At 40.1% G+C, this 19,875-nt stretch overlaps 1 protein-coding gene across 1 annotated transcript in view; it reads right to left on the bottom strand.

The window, feature by feature from the left end:
* Positions 1-19,875, bottom strand: part of CCDC102B (coiled-coil domain containing 102B) — a 70,042-nt gene that overhangs the window by 35,022 nt on the left and 15,145 nt on the right. The window contains exon 3 of the mRNA XM_006892763.1: positions 15,428-15,536. Within this exon, the coding sequence (XP_006892825.1) occupies positions 15,428-15,536 (109 nt within the window). The remainder of the gene's footprint in view (positions 1-15,427; positions 15,537-19,875) is intronic.

Raw genomic sequence — 19,875 nt, 5'->3', positions numbered from 1 at the left:
TGCGCTGTCCCTCCACCCTCCCAAGCATGATGTCTCTCTCCAAGGACCCGTCCCTCCTGGCAACATGTCCAAAGTATGTCAGACGAAGCCCCAGAATCCTTGCCTCCAAGGAGTAGCTTGGTTTAATCCTCTCCAAGATGAATCTGTTTGTTTTCCTGGCAGTCCATGGTACATTCAGTACCCTTCTCCAGCACCACAGCTCAAAAGCATCCACTCTCCTTCTGTCCTCCCTAGTCATTGTCCAACTTTCTGATGCATAACAAGCGATTGCAAATACCATGGCCTGTATCAGGTGCACCTTAGTCTCCAGAGAGACACTGTTGCTCCTAAGTACTTTAGAGCGCCTTTAATCTCATACTTTTGAGTTGGCATTTCAATACTTAATCCACTGTGCTACCAGTTTCTCAGATGTTTGTTGTTGTTGTTGTTGTTTGTCCTCGATTCGAGCATGACTCATAGTGACCCTATGAACAAAAGGCCTGATGCCTCTCTACAACTATCAACATTTATCAAAGTTCACAGAGTTTCCAGAGACATGTTATTTAGGAAGTGGATGCCACTCCTGCTTCCAAACTTGCCGTGGTAAGTTACTGGTTGAGATAGGTATTATACAGCTAAAATAATAAAAACATTGTATATCAAGGAAAATAGTTGTGGATCAATGAAATTCCCTTAAAATGATTTCTTTTCACCAATTTTAAAATCTACTTTGGGCTCTAAATAACCTTGCTTTTACCACTTATATCTTCAACTATGGATTTAGATTAATGGAGTTGTAATCAAAACCTATTAGTAGCTGAAAAGTTGAAAGCAGTCCACTCATAGATGATAAAGATTATTACTTTAGCAGAATTATGAACGCCATCCAAAAATGATATATCTCCTCAGTTAAATTGAAAAGGACAGAAATAGAAAGTCCCTGACTCATTTCTAATGAGTCAGCATTAGAAAGCATTTTCCAAGTTCATGTCCTTTGATTTAATATTTATTTAGTAGCTTGTAGAGCAACATCATGGAGCCTGCTTAAAGTAAAAGCAAAAGAGCTTTACTGAGGGACAGAGACAGTGCGGCCTGGGAAGAAGTCCAAATTCAGAGTGGAGATGGCTAATCCATCAATCAGGAAGGGGGGGAAATCTGTGCAGTTGGAACAAGAATAAAAATGGCAAAATTTTAATTGGCTGAAAGACAATCAAGTGAGCCAGATAACATCTCCTAAAGAAGGGAGTTGCCAAGGATAAGTGGATAGCACAGATGTGATCACGTGGAGGTAGAAGGGTCTACACGCTTCATTTCGTTACAGGATGGCCACAGGACAGGATTTTCTGGCAGTTGTTATTGAAATGTCTTTCTCCGTCACGCTTTTCTGGGAGTCCGTGGTAAATATTTGTTTGTAGTGCTTTTCCATCAAGACCCTTGAATCTATGCGATGATGGTGGAAAGACTCTCTGGAAACAAATTGTAATATTGTGCACAGGCAGGGAGGAGCATATCTCCTTTAGGTTATAAGTAGGTCAACATCAAGGTTACAAGAACTCCGGTAAGAATAGTCAACTCTAAAACTCATCATGGAGTATAGCCTCATGCTAGAACTTTAAAAGGGAGATAAGGCTCAGATTTTAGACTGCTCATTTACATACACCTTTTTGCTGCTGGTTTTGGACTCTGTAGAAATATTTTATGAATACCTGATTTGTTTCTCATGAGTATTTCACACAAGTCTTACTCAGCTCCATCTGGGATGCTCCTTAAACTCTATCTCAAAGACTCTGGGTATCTTATCAGGAAAGCACAGTCCTTGAAAAAACACATCATGCTGGGAAAAGCTGAAGGTTAGTGAAAGAGGAAGACCCTCGAGGAGGTGAATTGATAGAGTGACTACAACAATGGGCTTGAGGGTATGTAGATAGTTAAGATGGCACAGGACAGAGCAGGGTTCAGAGCTGTCGTTCATAGGGTCACTGTGGGTTACCTTTGACTCTGTGAACCTGACAGCGATAATAGAAGGTCCTGTCATTCCTGAGGTTGCACCAAAATATAATTGTACCAAAATCACTCCTTAATAATCAGCTTTTCATACTGCAGTATTTTTGAAGGTTAAACCAGGCAACTTGCCATATCTCTGATTTCCAGAAGTTCTTCCATAATTTGGTTCTAGAGAAATGGCAACAGTTTTTATAAAAACAGATTCCTATATATTTAAATTTGCAGAGAGTAGGAAATCTTTCTAAATATGATGTCTAGGAAACAAAATTACTATGCAATTTATAAATAGATTTTTTAAAACTCATTCACAATCAGAGGAAACAGAAAGTTCTGTTTTGAAAAGGAGCACAAAAATATAAAATATAATGTTCTTTTCACTTCACATTTCAGTCTTCAAAGTAACCGGAAAGGATTAGGTGGTTACTGCAGGCATCAAAAGTCCAGTGTTGGTGAGATAAGGTGTTAAATGTTTGTGTCAGAATCATTAACTACACAACATGATTCAGTCTCCCCTAGTACCAGTCTCAGCCACTCCTTCTAAATTCTCCCAGATGACCCACCACTTCCTTCACTGGGAAATAGAAGCCAAACGTAAGAAATCTGTCCAAGTCCCTGAGATAAATTTATAAATTTCCACAAGTCTTTTCTTTCCTACCAAAGGCACACCTCTTTTTTACTGTACTTTGCTTCATTCAGAGATTTTTTTTTTAACACAAATTGAAGATTTGTGGCAATCTTGTATTGGGCAAATATGTTGGTGCCATATTTCCAATAACATATGCTCACTCCAGCTCTCTGTGCCACATTTTGGTCCTTCCTGAAAGATTTTAAATATTTCCATAATGATATTGCTCTTGACAGACTATGGTATCATCTCAAAAAAAATTTTTTTTAATGTTGTGATCTTGAACCAAACCTGAAATATCTCTCAGGAACTAGAATGTCTACTTGAGTTAAAGACTAATTTCTCCACTTGTGTTCAGGGTCTGATACTTTCAGAACACTTTGAGAGCCCATTCTAAAATGATCCCTGTGCTTTGGCATGTCTGCTTGTATCTCCTTTCCCAATATTTCACTGCTAGTATGTTCCATTTTTGTTGGGGAGACAGGTGGTGTGAGCGAATGAGACTGCAGAAAGTCCTATTGTCTCCATTCCCAAAAATGCTCATTTCTTTCACTAGGTCCTTTTGTCTTCAAGAGTCTTGAAATAGTGGCTCCATTCACATTTCCCACATCTTCCCATCTTGTTCTCTAGGGAGTTCAGGTGGCCTAGTGATAAGAAACTGCTCTGCAGTCTCAAAGGCCAGTGGTTCAGATCTACCAGCGGCTCCACAGAAGGATGGGCAATTTCTTCCTGTGCATTTTACTACCTCTGAAAACTTACTGGAGGGTCAGCAATGGGTCGCCTCTGGCTCGACGTCGTACAGCAACAAACCACCACTGTTCCCTAAAGGTCAACCAGCTGTTTCCTAATCTTTGGTGGATTTCACACAGGAATAAGCCTCTGAAGTGGTGGATGGCTGCTTCCTTGTGCACAGAGGAAGCTGTTCTGTTTTGCATGTTCAGCAGGAACTTCCACAATCTTCTTGCCAAGAGGAGATATAAATTCATTAACTTAACCTTAAGTGAGACACCTTAAAGACGACAGATTGTTCTCTGAAAAATGCTCATGTTAAATATGATCAGAAGAGGATGAGCCCAAATATTATAAAGACAGGCAGCCCAAGTTTTCATTGTTCTCATTTATATAAAATATTTCCAATAAATTTCAGGGACAGACACAAATGATTGTCCTTTTAGCAAAATACCATGCAAAAAGTGGTTTGAAGACATAATTTTGAAAGTAATATCTTTTTAATACATCACTTATTTTAATGTGTTACTTATATACCTTGTAAACTTCATGGACTACAGCTCTCTAAGATCCCTTCCCCCACTCCACAATAGTTCTGAATTCTATTGCTCAGAAATAAATTAAAACTATGGGACATCAAAGTTCTTGATGAGGAAAAATGTGTTTTATATTTCTGCTTCTGTAGAAACAGGTTTTTTAAAGGATTAGCATAATTTAATTCTCAATTAAATATTGCCTACAGGGGGACATAATTGTTGTTAAATGTTGAGTCAGTTATGACTCATTATGAGTGCAAGACTAGGAAACATTAAATATAATATTTGAAAATATTTCATATGAGTCCAGCTTATATGGTATAAAAATTAGTGTAAAATTCAGGTATCTTAAGAGTCCAATTTCCCCAAAATCTTAAAAATTGAAGTGAGATTGGATTTCTTCCAATTTTTTTCTCCTGTCATTACCTCTTCAGTGTCAGATAGTGACTTATACTTCTTTAAAGAGCAAAGTTTCACGTAAGGGAAATTGGTATGGTTAAATGCTATTAAGGCAGCTCAAAACGATGTCGCTATGTAATGCTGTGTCAAAACTGACTCATAGCTGACCATCCAGTGGGTTTTCAGAGGCCGTAAATCACATTTGGATCCTCATACTCATTCTATAAGTAAAAGTCTTTTCTAGTGTTTGTCCTTTTGGGACGGTGTTAGTACACTCAGCATAATGTTCTCTAGTCCCTCCCAAATTAGGTAGTAATTTACAAATTCATTGATCTTTCATGATGTGTAGTATTCCATTGTGTGAATGTACCACAATTTCTCAATCCATTCGTTTGTGATTGGAGACTTGGGCTATTTCTGTGTTCTTGTGATGGTGGATAATGCTGCTATGAACATTGGTGTACAAGTCTCCATTTGTGCCTCAGTTCTCATTTTCTCAGGGTATATTCCAAGTAGTGGAAGAGCTGGGTCATATGGAATTTCTATGCTCAGCTTTTTGAGAAAACACCAAACTGCCTTCGAGAAGGTTGTACCACTTTACAATCTCACCAATTTATAAGAGTTTCTATCTCACCACATCCCCTCCAACATTTATTATGGCTGTCCTGTTAAACTTTGCCACTGCTATTGGCATGAAATTGTAACTCATGGTGGTTTTGATTTGCATCTCTCTTATTACCAGTGATTTTGAGCATTTCTTCATGTGTCTATTGGCCATCTGATTATCTGCCTCTGTGAAAATTCTTTCCAATACTACCAAAAGCAATCTACATGTTCAATGCAATCTTCATACAGTTACCAAATTCATTTTTCAAGGACATTGAAAGGGAAATTGTCAGGTGTTTTTAGAGAGGCAAAAGACACTGAATAAGCAAAGCACACCTGAAAAACAAAAATGAAGTGGGAGGCATAACACTCCCTGACCTCAAAAGCTACTACACAGCAGTAGTAACCAAAACAGCATGGTACTGGTACAATAACAGGCACGTAGACCAATAGAAAACCCAGAAATAGATCTAGCTATCCATGTAAATTCAAATTCAACAAGGAAATAAAATCTATCCAATGGGAAAATGACAGCCTCTTCAACAAATGGTGCTGGCATGATTGGCTACCTGCTGAAAGCTGAGACAGGATCTATATCTCGCACCATATAAAAAAATCAACTCAAGGTGGATCAGAGGCCTGAGATTAAAGCCCAAAACCATTAAGCTCATCAGAGACAAACTGGGATCAAGATTAGACAGCCTAGTCTATGGTAAAAAGAGACCGCCAAACACAGCCAGAAATACAGTCTGGAGAGGATAAAATTGATGAACGGGACTTTCTAAAGATTAAATTCCTGTGCACATAAAAACCATTTTCCCGTAGAGTGAAAAGAAAACCTACTGATGGGGAAGAAAACCATTTGTCAGTACCATTTCTGACAAGAGTCTCACATCAAAAGTTTACGGAATCCTACAGAGCCCCCAAAGAAAAAAGACTGATAACACAATTTAAAAATGGGTGATTTGGTTTTAATTCAAAAATGACATCATATCCGTACTTTTTTGTTGAGTGGTGACAGAAATAAAACTTCTATGAAAGAATGTTGTAGAAATTATATTTTATAAAGTAACATAAATGCAAAGAAATCAGTCACAAAAACTACATATCTAGAAGTTCACTTAGCTAAAATGTTCAGAATAGACAAATCTTAGGAAAAAAATAGATTAGTGATTGCCCATGGCTTCTGTGATTGGAAGAGAATTTTGAGTGCCTGCCTTTGAATATAAGATTTTTTTTTTTTTAGAGATAAATGCTCTATCGTTGATAGGAATGATGTTTGAAGAACTGTGAATTGAACAATTTTGCAAATATATTTTAAAACCGGAATTCTATAGTTCAAATTGATGAATTCTAGAGAAACTTAATTATAAGTAGTAAGTCTTTTTAAAAAAAATTATTGAAAACAAGAAAGATTATTTTCATAAAAAGAATTATAGTAATTATTTCTTTTATTTTCATGTTAAAACACACAGCATCTGTTATTTGAGCATTCTTATTCAGAGGACTTTAGGACAAAAGAAACGGTCCTCTCTTTTTATCGTTGCTGTTGTTATGTACCGTTGGGTCAGAACTGACTCACAGCTGACCTTCCAGTGGGTTTTCAGAGGCAGTGAACTGCACAGAAGGAGACTGCTCACCTTGTCCCATGGAGCAGCTGGTGGCTGTGAACCATCCTCCACTGGGTTGGCCGTGCAACTAAGCCGTGAGAGCTCTACATTCGCCTTCAAGTCATGACGGACTCAACGCCAACCCTCCAGCCTATTTTCACATGGGAGGAGATTGTCCATCTTTCTCCCTGTGGAACAGCTGGGGGATTCAAACTGCATACCTTTGAGATTGCTGCACAGCGTCTTACCACAAGGCCATCAGAGATCTTATAGGCTATGTTAGGAAAAATGACTACTCATTCCTTTATATATTTTGTATTTCAACATTGAGGATTTGTTGCAAAGTGGGGATTTAACACATCTCAAACTGTTCTTCTGTTTCTATAATATTGAAAGAACATTTAAATGTTATTAAATGTTAAATAAGAAGGAAAGTGCTTTCTTTTTATACAAATACATTTCTGTTACAGGCACTCTACTTTGTAAGATCTTTCTGATTCGGTGTCTTTATACTTATTAATATATCCCTTCTCCTCTCTCACATATGGTGCTCCTGAAGGCTTTGGGGACAGGAGTCTGACCTGTGCAAATCTTCTCCACAACCAAATAGCTGACAAATCCACTTTTTCTTCTTTGGGACTCTGTGCCTTTTTATGTAAACAATGCAGACTTGTAGAGTCAGCAAAAGCCACTTCATGCAATACAAAGAAAAACCAAAGTCAGGTGAATAATAAATGTGCCCAGAGTAAGGAGTCATGCCCTAACACTCCTGCCACTCCAGGCACTGGGTCTCTACCTGAGCTAAGCTGTGAGTATCCATTAATCATCTCTTTAGGTTTGTGTCCAGGACCTGGAAGGGCTCATGCATCAGATAGACCCCAGTCATAAGCTTCTTTAGCTCTGTCAGTCGTTTCCCTCAGAGGAAGTAGCCCATTGCTTTTTCTTCATAGAACCAAAATGATTTTGTTCCAAAGACCTAAATCAACTGTCTGGCGTATCTTTATGTTAGCACAACCTTTGTTCGGCAATATATCTCAAAATTTTTTCTAAGCCTTGCCAAAAGTAGACATAAAGAGAGAGTTAAATACAGTGCAAATTTCATTTCAGTGCTGAAGTTACTAATTAGGAAGACATAACTGTCATGACCAATACAATCGGCAAAGGAAGAGACAGTTGCTGAGAAGAAATTAAGTAAGATTGGCAGCAGGGGGCCTGGGTCAAGGATGGGCTCTTTTAGTTAAGTGAGGTTGGTCTTTGATTCTTAGCTCTGGGATTTGGTATTTAAAGACAGCAGATTGAAACGGAGTGTGACATCAGAGTAATGGGATTTCAAAGCACAGCTATCTGAGGAGGACTGCTAACCTCCTGAAGCAAGTGCCCTCAGGAGACATCTGGACTTGAACATTAAAGAAAACAAAGATGCTTCTTATATTCGTGTGATGGGTAGTTAAATACAATTGAATTATTTAAAGTTATCCTACTGAGATTACTCATGTAAGAACTTCATGAAATTGCACTTGAATCATATTTTCTACATATCAGAAGATATTTTAATGTAAATAAAAATTGTTGTGATGGTAGGAAGTTTGAAAACGGCTTTTCTAACCATTGCCTTAGTCCCTTCTGAGGGCCTGGTCTGCAGCTGCCTCAGCTGTGGACACAGAGTTCACCATTGAACAGCCTCTTCTATATCTTCAACAGCTGTGAGGTCAACATGGTAGACATAGGTACAGCATGGGGGGAGGGGCATGCCTAACCTTGCAGCCATTTGCTTCTTATTATGAATGTTATCAGTGCTGACAACTCCGTCTTCCCCACATTGTCCGTGCTGCATTTACTTCTTTTACAAATATATATTCTATTGGCTTTAGAACTACTAAAAGATGAAAACTGTACCTTCAACGAGATCTAAAGTTACAATTAAACTAAACCCATTGCTATCCATTTTAATTCTGACTCTTGGCGATCCTAGAGGACATTTTTCACTCCAAGGAACACGTCGTCTGCATTTTCTCCAAGACATATACGTTTGTCCTTTTGGCAGTCCCTGGGGCCTTTAGGACGTTTCTGTTGTTGATCTCCTTCGAGTCAAGCATGACTCATGGTGACCCTATTAACAAAAGGCTTGAAGCCCCTCTCTACAACACCTCAAAGGCGGTGACAATTGCTCACTCTTAAAGTTGTCCCACAGAACAGCTTCTGTTTGGTATGCAGTTTGTGTGTCTTAATTCTTCCACGGGATTCCTACAGCAGAATCAGCCACACGGGTCTCTGCCCTCTTTACTGTGCTGGAAACATTGCTCCATCCTTCGGGGAAGAGGCATGAATGTAAGACTCCACCAGCCCCACACTTCCGATCAAAGCAAGGGCACCGAGCTCCTTCCATCCAGCTTCTGTATCATGACCCGCTCTCCCGGGACAATCCTCATGGTGGTTACCTCAAAGGCTGCTATCTGGAGGCTGACCGCTGGGTGTGAAGGCACCTCGGGTTAGAACTGAGCTCAGCAGAGAACCATCAGGACGTGGATACTGAACACCTGACAGGAGAGCTGCGTCACAATTGCACACAGCGGCTGGAGTGCTGAGCTGACAACACACATGGCCTCCAGGAACCCATGACTTACTGCAAAGACAGTTCTTTGTTTTCATTGTTGTGTTGTTTTGGTTTTAGGGGGCTGTTGTGCATTGGTTTATTTCTGTCTGTTGTTCAGCTTCCTGAGTGTTTTTATAATAAATCCCTCTCATTCCAGTAAATCTGAAGATTCCTTTGTCTCTTGTCATGCCGTTCACTTCTGTTAGCACCTTTTAATGCCTAAGCAAACACGCTTCTTCAGGATACACTAGAGAACTCTACGCACAGACGCTCTCTTGTGTTTTCTCTCTTATGTAGAAGTTATGCTGTACTTACTGGTGGTTCTGTAGTTATCTCTTTCGGTGGTTTTGTGGTTGTTACTATAGTTAGGTGCCCTTGGGTCAGCTCTGACTCTCAGTTCCCCTATCACACTTCTTGGCTCTAATCATTTTGATAATCTTTGTTGGTTTTGAGCCCATTTTTGCAGCCACTGTGTCAATGGTGGTTTAGTCACACGGATTTAGGTTTTCTGAAGAATCAATGGCTTAGCAGTTAAGCTTTGGGAACAAAGAGGAGTTATTGAGATGTTTTAAATCAAACCAAAATAACATCCACTACCATCGAGTTCATTCTGACTTTGGTGACCCTCGTCAATTGTCAGGGACTACGAATCTTAACGAGCTCCTCAGCCCTCTCCTTCAGGACGGTTGGTAAGTTCCAATAAACAGTTTTAAGAAATGGGATTACATAAGCAAACCTGTTTCATGCCGGTAGAGTGAAAATGAGTTAGAAGAGATCCGCAGGGGTGGAGAGAGACTTGATCCTAGGGAGCAGGCAGGGCTGGTGATGACTCCGTGTAGGAGGAATAGAAATGATGGGGCATGTAGTACAGGGCCGGGTGTGTGGGTACAAACGACAAGCTAACACGCTAAGGTTTAGCGTAAGAGTGGATAAAAGGCAGCACTTCAAAATTCACTTTGAACTTTACATATAGTAGTTACAATCAATATCATAAAATATGTATCAGTGGCTGAATGGAAAATCATTCTGCTCTGTACACATAAATTCAAATTACAATAATGTTTTTTAAAAATTGTCTTTAAACTCACAATCCCACCATAGTCATAGTTCTACGAAATATCTCCTAGGAGCCTCTGGAAATGTACAGAATCTTTATGATCTGCACCTTGATTTTAAATTATAAACTACTTCTAGTCTCATTGTCAGGATCACAAAGATGCAGACATCAGAGTAAAATTCAGGGTTATCAAGCTAAAACAAGCTATTCTCAAAGCAAATTGAGCAAGTTCTTTGCCATTTTTAAGCTTGATGCCAATTACAGAATGTGAGGCATTTCCTTTCGTACAGAACAGTGTCTCTCTCATTATGGAAGGAATCAATGTCATGGATTGCTAAGGCAAAGTGTCATAATTATCTGAAATCAATATTGCTTATGTGAACATTCAGTTCATTAGATCATGAGATTTAATAGCAATGAGAGTTCCAACACCCTCAGAATTTATTATCTAATTCCAGATCAACATAGACCAACTTACAAAGGAAAAGCTGAATAAGAATGAAAATCAGCATGGAGACAGCATTTTTTCACACAATTACATCTACTACTCATTGCCTTGATTGCATTTTAAATATTCACTTAGATTATATGATTAAAGTCTGACAGTTTTTGTATTCTAAGTGCCAATGGTCTAAGAATCATTTCCATGTAAAGTGTGTAACAGACTTTCAATTTTTCTTTTTTTAAAAAAAAAAACAAACCCAAACATTGGTCTATTAAGCACATCTGTTTCCACCTCTAAAAATTGCCAATCTTCCCATTAGCCCTTCTGGTCCAAGCATGTGTTTGCACTAAACACTCTTAGGCGCCTAAGAGAGAATTACTGTTACGTTCAACATCTATGAGCCATGAGGAGGTACAGTTAAGGCTAAGGTGATTTAACCACATTTTTGGAAAGGAATGTAAAAAAAAAGAAAGAAAATTCCTATTAAAGTTAAGACAATGCTTTGTGACACTCTTGGGCCTTTCACTGTCAGCCAGGTAGCGAAAACCAGGCCAAAGCTCACTGCTGTGGAACTGGTTCTGACCTGTGGTGATCCTTCATCAGACCTCAGGGCCGCACAGCTCCCTGGGAGCAGACTGCCTCGTTTTGCTCCCACGGAGCGGTTGCTATATTTGTACACCAACCTTTCTTCAGTAACCCAGCACTTGCCTCACTCTGCCACCCATACTCTAAACCACCAAAACGTGGGGGTTTCAATAATTTTCTCTTATAATTTCACTTCATGGCCATTTCTAAACATGGCCTAAATGCCTTTGTAATTCATTCTAAAAGAAATGTTAAAACATTTCAAACTCTTTGCCATCAAGTCGGAGCTGACAGCTCCAGCTGATTTTCAGAGGCTGTAAATTGTAATTGAGATTACCCATCCTTCTTTCATAAGGCAGGTGGGGTGTTAGAACCTCCAACCACTGCATTAGGAGCACAGCTGCCTACCAACTAGACCACCACTGCTCCCTAGCAATTGGTTAAATACTACAATTAATTGCTTAAATGGTTATTTCTTACCATTGTGTCAGTTCTGCCTCTTAACTGACCCTCCAGTGGGTTCTCAGAAGCCTAAATGAAAAGAGAAGACTGCCCCTCCTTCCCCTGTGAAGCAGCTGGTGGATTTGAACCACATGTCTTAGGGCTGATAGTACAGCTTCTTACCACTAGGCCATTGATGAGTTACATGAGTCAACGGTAAAATAAGGTTATGAAACAAAATGTCAGCGATTGAATAAACACAATAGGATTTGTAAACCTTCACTCAAATAAAAAACAGAGAAGAAAGGAGTCAAGGACAGACTAGCAATCCTAAGTAGCTATTTAGATATACCTGAATATGCAGCCATTTGACATTCTATAATGCTATTTTTATTTTTTCTCATATCAAGTTGTTAAGCAAGTCCCCATTTGCTATTCTTTAAAAATTATACTTGTGTAGAAATCATTAAACTTGTAACAATATACAAACTGCTTTGTGAACAGTTTCAAATTACTTTAAAAAAATAGTTGCTCTATAAGTGTTAAATATCACTAAGAAAAAAAAACACAGAACACAGCAAGATATTATCAAGTCTGCACTGCACACTAGTGGCAGTAGGTAGGAAATGCATGTTTCTTTAAATTCTAAATGAACATCATTTCCATCTTAAATGTTTTGCTTTCTTAATCAAGTTTAGAACTCATATATTATACATACACTTTTCAAACACAATATCTGTGTTGTGAACTAATTTTTTTCCTTCCTATTAAATGAGTGTCTTGTTTAGTTATGTACCAGTGAATTAAAATACTATTAATCTATATCTGTGTGGGTGTGTGTTAGAGACAGAACGAGAAACCTTCAAAATTAAATCTAGAAGCAGAGCCATGAAGATGAATGGCCCCGTGCGACTCTGACTCAGCCGCCCTACACGTGAATGAAGCCCTGTCTGTCCGGTGCCGTCCTCACAGCCACCGCTCTCCGTAGCCCAAAGCTACAGTCCCTGCTAAGCCACCGTGTCAAGGGCCTCCTCCTTCACTGACTTTTTATTTTACCAAGTGTGATGTTCTTCTCCAGTGACTGGCTCTTCCTGAAAATGTGTCCAAATGAGACAGTGTTGTTGTTGTTGTGTACCGTCAGGTCAGAACCAGCTCACAGCTGACCCTCCTGTGGGTTTTCAGAGGCAGTAAATCGCTGGGAAGGCGATTGCCCCTCCTCTCCTGTGCAGCAGCTGGTGGATTTGAGCCATGCTCCTTGGAGTTGACAGTACAGCTCCTGGCCACTAAGCCACCAGAGACACCCGTAAATATGAAATAAACAATCTAGATTGTTGATTCTAACTTAGTTTTGATTGAGGTAAATTACGTTTTACAGACACTCCAAATAAACTTTCACTCTTCTCCCTGGAATTATTTTTTATTAAAGGACGATTTGTTAACATGAGATTTTTTTGTTTGATGATCTTAAGGAATGTCTGCTTTCTTTCTAAATCTTGGGGGTTAAAGAAATGACTGGCCTTGTGCATGATGCCTCTTTGCTCTCAGGGACTTGGAGGTGCCTGTGTGAAACCAAGAGGAAGGATGTGCAAACAAGCACAGTCAGTGAAACCTCACTCATTTCACCAAAGCTTGTGAGATGAAGGTTCCCTACTGTTGCCTACAATGAGCCTTCCGGCGCCTCTTCTCCCAAGACAGATTTCTTTACTCTTCTAGTATTTCCCATATTCTTCATCTACACCATAAGGGGGAAAGGCTTTGGCCAGTTACAAGATTCAAAGGCTTCAAGATTCAATTTCTAGTGAAAGGTACGATGGTTGGAAAAACAGATCAATGAAAAAGAGTCAGATCAAGAGTTAGGAAGATGGATTGACCCAGTGGGTGAACCAGAAGGTTCAAACACAGAAGATATTGAGAGCCTGGCACAGAACGGACACTGTTCCCTCTCTTGTATGTAGGCGCATGGATAGTGCTACCAGCTGATCGAAAATCCTCTAGAAGAGTCAAAGTCGCTCCAGAAGTGGCATCATAATAGATTCAGATGCTCTAGACAGGTATTAGCACACTCCCACTAAAGGTTCACCCAGTTAAGAGCAATTTAGCCTGTTTTCTTTTATCTCACATACTCAGCTCAATGTTTTTTACACAAAGAATTTGCGCAATAACTAAAGAATAAATATTCATAAATCATGACAATTGAAAGGCTCCACGGCACCATTTTACTGGTGCAGCTACCAAGGAAACTAGGAGCTGGGCATGTGAGTCCCTTACACTAACAGCAACAGAATCACTAGGCCCGAGATACATTACCATTTGCAGAATTATGCATATGTTGTTGTTGTTATGTGCCATAGAGTCGCTTGTGACTCATAGCGACCCTATATACAACAGCCCTAAACTCTGCTCTGTCCTGTGCCAATCGCACTGTCACTGACACTCCCATCCTGATTACCCTAGTCACTGAATCAATACACCTCATAGAAGGTCTTCCTCTCCTGCGCTGTCCCTCCACCCTCCCAAGCATGATGTCCCTCTCCAAGGACTGGCCCTTCCTCGCAACATGTCCAAAGTATGTTAGACGGAGCCTCAGAATCCTTGCCTCCAAGGAGCAGCCTGGTTTAACCCTTTCCAGGATGAATCTGTTTGTTTTCCTAGCAGTCCATGGTACCCTCAATACTCTTCTCCAGCACCACAGCTCAAAGGCATCAATTCTCCTTCCATCCTCCTTAGTCATTGTCCAACTCTCTGATGCATAACAAGTGGTAGCAAAGACCATGGCCTGTATCAGACATGCCTTAGTCTCCAGAGAGACATCATCATTGCTCTTCAGAATTATGCCTATAGCTTAAAGTAACCTTGATCTAGATGGTGAAAGGACTTGTGTCATGGTGGTTGGGTGTTCTTCTGTTAAGCAGAATGGTCAGCAGTTGTAATCTACCAAGGTCCCTGTGAGATAAACAGCCAACAGTCAGCTTCAGCAGAGAGGACAGCACCGGAGACCTAAGGGTGCAGCCCTGCTCTGTCGTGGAAGGTCACTGAGTCAGAATTGATTCAGAAACAATGGCCTTGGTGTGGGTTTGGCTAGACTGATCATTAAAAATACTTGTGGTTTAGAGTAAGACGCTTATTAAGTGGGTTTGGCATCCTGATATGTGACTTCATATATTCACCTTATACAAGAAATTCAGTTTCTAAACTTCCCTTCATCTTCTTTGCCTGGCATTTCTTCTGTTGAGACTTACAGCCTCAGAACGTCCATGGAGGGAGGGACGCTCGCTGTGAGTTTCCAAATGTGAGTTTTCATTGTCCCTAAGGAGCTCTGACAGCATGGTCTGGTGGAAGTTTCGCTGCTCACCCAAAGGCCACACATGTCGGCAGTTTGAACCTACTGGCAATTCCTCGGAAGTAAGAAGTCCAATCTCCTTCCCGGCAATTACAGCCTCCTGAAAACCCCCTGGCCGGTCAGGAACCAGTTGGTTTTGAGTGAAGGGGCTCTGGGGGCATGTGTTACATGCTGCATGGCTAATAAAAAAGTCGGCAGTTCAAGTCCACTTGCTCCTCTGGGAAAGAGGGTTAGTCTCCTTCCATAAATGTTGACAACCTTCGAAACCCAGCAGAGAGACCCTGTGAGACTGAAGCTAGACGGCAATGGGGTGACCACATTCCCTGTGAGAGCCCTGGTTCAGGCCCACTCTGTCCACGAACACCCCACTCTGTCCACAAACATCCCACTGTGTCCACGAATGCCCCACTGTGTCCACAAACACCCCACTCTGTCCACGAACACCCCACTCTGTCCACAAACATCCTGAGCCCCATACCTCACTTGCATCATTGGTCTTCGCGGCTCTCAGTTCTTCATATTTCCACTTCCACAGAGACAATGCTGACTCTAGCTGCTCTATTTCTCTTTCCAAAGAGAAGCGTATCCTAAAGCATTTAAGAATTAAAGGAAAGAAGATTAAGTTTGGAATATAAAAGCAATTTATGAAAGTATTCAACTTTAGCTTTTTTATTTTCCTAATTTTTATATTTGTGTATGATTATTGTAATGAGAGAGAGAAATTTTTTCAACTTATTAAAAATTATAAATATTGAATAAAACTTGGTTTAATTTGTTATTTTGTCAATTAATTCTACAGTAGATTAACCATATTTAATTTTACTTTTCCAGAATCACAATAATTGACTTTCTGCCTGCTTTCTCATGTATTATTCATACACTTCTCCACAAAGCCTATTACTCATATCATTTCCTTACAGAGGAGGATATTATATGTTTCTAATTTTAACATGGTTTTTCTGTTTTCAATTCATGATTGTATATAAATGAAAAAACCTGGCAAATGACGTAGAATGCCAGAGGTTCCACCTAATATTTTAAAAATGAATCATTTATTAGGTATATAAAAGTGATTTTTGCTTATTGTTCATGTTACTGGAGCTTTTCTACACTAAAAAGAATGGAATTTAATTTCCTCACTTGTAGAGCTAGTGGTGGAACAAAGAATGACTCTTATCCTTTCATGTTTCACTCATTGATATCTTTGCTATTCTAACAATGTCCATTACTAAAAACCATCCGAAAAACTTACTTTATGTAATAAAATTAAATATACAAATATTGCCATTTGTGACCAGCTTATCTTCAGTATTGTGGTAGATTAAATTGCTGTCTGAACATTTGCTGTTGTTAGGTGTCATCGAGTCAACTAATCGATGTAGTCCTGGATGTGCTTGGGAGCATGAACAAAAAAATTTGGCAGTTATCTACCTAGCTGAGAGACTGGAAGAATTTCATATTTGTTTCTATTCCTGAGGAAGGTGATCCAATATAATGTGGGAATTACTGAACAACATCAGTAATACTACATCTAAGCAAAATATTGATTAAGATCATCCAAAAATGGCTAGAACAGTACACTGACCGTCAGCTGTCAAAAATTCAAGCTGAATTTAGTAGAGGCTATGGCACCATTACTGATGTCAGATGTATCCTGTCTGAAAGCAGAGAATACCAGAAGAATGTATATAAGTGCTATATTGAATCTACAAAGACATTTGACTCTATGGATCATCAAGAACTATGGCTAAAATTGAGAAAAATAGGGACCCCAAAGCACTTAATCAAGCTTATATGAACCTTATGTCTAGATATCAAGATGTTGCTCTCAAAATACAGCGGGGGGTGGGGGGGGGAACAGAGCAAGGGAACACTGCATGGTTTAAAATAAAGAAAAGTGTGTGTCAGCGCTGTATCTATTCTTCATAGCTATTCAATCTGATCCTGAACAAATCATTAGAGGAGCTAGACTCTTTGAAGATTCATCAACAGTCTGTGTTATGCAGATGATATGACCTTACTTGCTGAAAATGAGGAGGACTTGAAGTGTTTGCTACAGAAGGTCAAAGACTACAGCCTTCAATGTGAATTACATTTCAAAGTAAAAAAATTAAAAAATCCTCACCACTGCACAAAAGACATCATGATTCTTTTTACTTGGATCCACAATCAGCACCTTTGGCACCAACAGTTAAGAAACTAAAAGACTTATTATGTTGGAAAACGCTACAGTCAGGGACCTCTACAAATTATTGGAGAACAATGATGTCAGTTTGAGAGGTAAAGTGCACTTGATATAGTCCATGGTCTTTTCAGTCATTTGTTATGATGCTGAAAGTTAGGCAATGAAGAAGGATGATAGAAGAACTGATGCCTTTGACATGTAGTGTTGGATAAGAGTGATGAACACCCCATGGACTGCCAAAAAAACAGTTATCTTGGAGGAAGTGCAGCCCGAGTGCTCCTTAGAGGAAAAGGTGAAGAAGTTTCAACTCACCTATTTTGGGCATGTTGCTAGAAGACAGTATTCTTTGAAAAGGGACCTTACACTAAAAAGGTAGAAAGTCAGTAAAAGAGAGCAAGACCCTCGATGGGATGGATTGATGCTGCGACTACAGAAATGGAGTCAAATATGTCAAGGATGATGGGGATCTCACAGGACTGGGCAGGGTTCAGATCTGTTGTTCACAGAGTCACTGAGTTGTACGCCATTTGACAGCATGTAACAACAACAAATCAAGTAGTTGTGAGGCTGTGACTGACTCACAGCAATCCTATGAGCAACAGATCGGATGTTTGTCCATTGTGCACCGTTGTCACGATCTCTGCCATGCTCAAGCCAATGCTGTGTCAAGCCATTTCATCGACAGTCTTCTCTCGCTGACTTTTCTTTTCTTTGGCTCAAGGACAGAACTCATACCCAAGCAGAGGTTTAAACATAACTTGGGGTGTTGGACTTTCTCTGTGTGTCTGCTGTTGTTGTTGTGAGAAGGGGACCTTCCCCACGGAGCTGCTCTTCCCAAAGTGGAACAGAGCAGATATTGTTTAGTCTCACCAACTATCTCAGCCTCACTAGAACCATTCTACCGGGTCCACCTGGAACCAGCTGCCTCCTGCCTCCTTGAGAGTTCCCAACTCAGGGCTGTTTAGTTGCCATTCCGACTCATACAGACCCTCCACTGGGTTTCCATGGCTGTGAATCTTAGCAGAGGGCTGTCTGTCTGTCTTTCTCCTGAGGGGTTGCAGAGGGATTTAAACCTCCAGAGACACTCAGCCTTCGGGCATGCATGGCACCATCTAGGCGTGATACCACTGGAGCTCCATGGCAAAGTGAACAGTAGTCATTTCAAGTCTCTGAATTTTGTGCTGCTGTTGTTTTAATCCAGCAAAACGTGTGCTGCTGGTGTAGTGGTATCGTGCAAGAGTCCCACAACCAAATGTAACTGGCAGTAAGAAGACAATAGCTAAAAGTGGGGTACATTGATTATAAAATGCAAAGCATTTTAGACCTCATTTCAGGTGGATAGGGTGAGCAAAGGCAAGAAACGGTGATAAAATTTCTAGGAATCTGGTAAGATAGTGACCCAGCACATTAGTTCATTAAACGCACTGCCATCAAGTCAACAAGCTTATCATCCACCAGGATTTCAGAGGCTACACAGTGTTCATCTTTCTTCCTAACAATAGAGGGTGTTTTGGAACTGCCTGACTGTGAGTCGGCAGTGCAACTTCCTACCCACTAGGCCACTGGGGACTTCAAACTCCCAAAGCACTCATTGCCATTGCTTTGATCCCAACTCATGGTGCCCTTCCATTTCTTCTCACAGACTTTGGATATTTCATCTCACATATTTTATCAGGAAGGGACCAGCCCCTGGAGAAGAATGCTGTGCTTGGTAAAGTAGAGAGTCAACAAACAGAGGCAGCCTCTGAGCTGGATTGCTCCCGTTGCTGCGACAGTGGACTCCGGCTCCTCGTGGCTGTGACCATGGCGCAGGACACAGAACTGTTCCCGGCTCTTGCCTGTAACCTTGCTCCAAGTCAGAGCGGGCTCAGTGGCACCCAGCAATGACAGTCCTCCCCGGGTTTTACAGACAGCTTAGGAATAGATGACACTAAACCTAAACTAACCCCAAGTCTTGTTTTTATGTAACCCAAATATACTGTTGTTATCTACTGTCAAGTCAGAAGTGGCTCAGAGCTGACCCTCTAGCAGGTTGTCAGAGATAGTAAATTGCACGAGGCGAGATTGCCCATCTTTCTCCAGAGGCTAGTGGATTCGAGCCTCATGCCTTTGGGTTGGTAGAGTAACTCCTTACCACTAAACCATCAGTATTCCCTAAAATTTTGCTGTTATGTCTAATCCTACAGCAAATATTCAAAAGCCATCTCATGAGACAATCAAACAAGATTTTACCAAAATAAATTGAAATTAGTAGATACCTACAGTATGTATATGTGTAGTCCTCAAGCAAATTAATACAATTTCAGGGGGTCTAATATATTACTACTGCCCCCTGAAATTTTGGGTATTTGCTCTATTTGGAAGCAGGAGTGGCATCCACTTCCTACACAACATGCCTCTGGAAACTCTATGAACTTTGATAAATATTGATAGTTATAAAATGGCTTCAGGCCTTTTGTTCATAGGGTCACTGTGAGTCATGCCCAACTTAACAGAAATCAATAACAACAATATAATAGAAATAATGGTTTATTTACTTTGATCCTTTTAAATGTAAATCTTAAAATAACTGGGTTTTTTCCCCTAAAAGAATATACAGTTAAAACTTACAATTGAGTGGGAGGAGTAAGAGGATAGAAATTCATGAAAATGCACTTACTGAAAATGAGATGCTTATGTATCTTAGTATTGCCGGTCAGACAATTTTGTGTTCTAAAAGCATGATGTGTGGTGCAGACTTA

The sequence above is a fragment of the Elephantulus edwardii genome, unplaced genomic scaffold, assembly GCF_000299155.1.
Source record: "Elephantulus edwardii isolate Elephantulus edwardi_28Jun2011 unplaced genomic scaffold, EleEdw1.0 scaffold00118, whole genome shotgun sequence".
Classification (NCBI taxonomy): domain Eukaryota; kingdom Metazoa; phylum Chordata; class Mammalia; order Macroscelidea; family Macroscelididae; genus Elephantulus; species Elephantulus edwardii.
The sequence above is the reverse complement of the archived record's forward strand: the minus strand, read 5'-3'. Positions and strand labels throughout refer to the sequence as shown.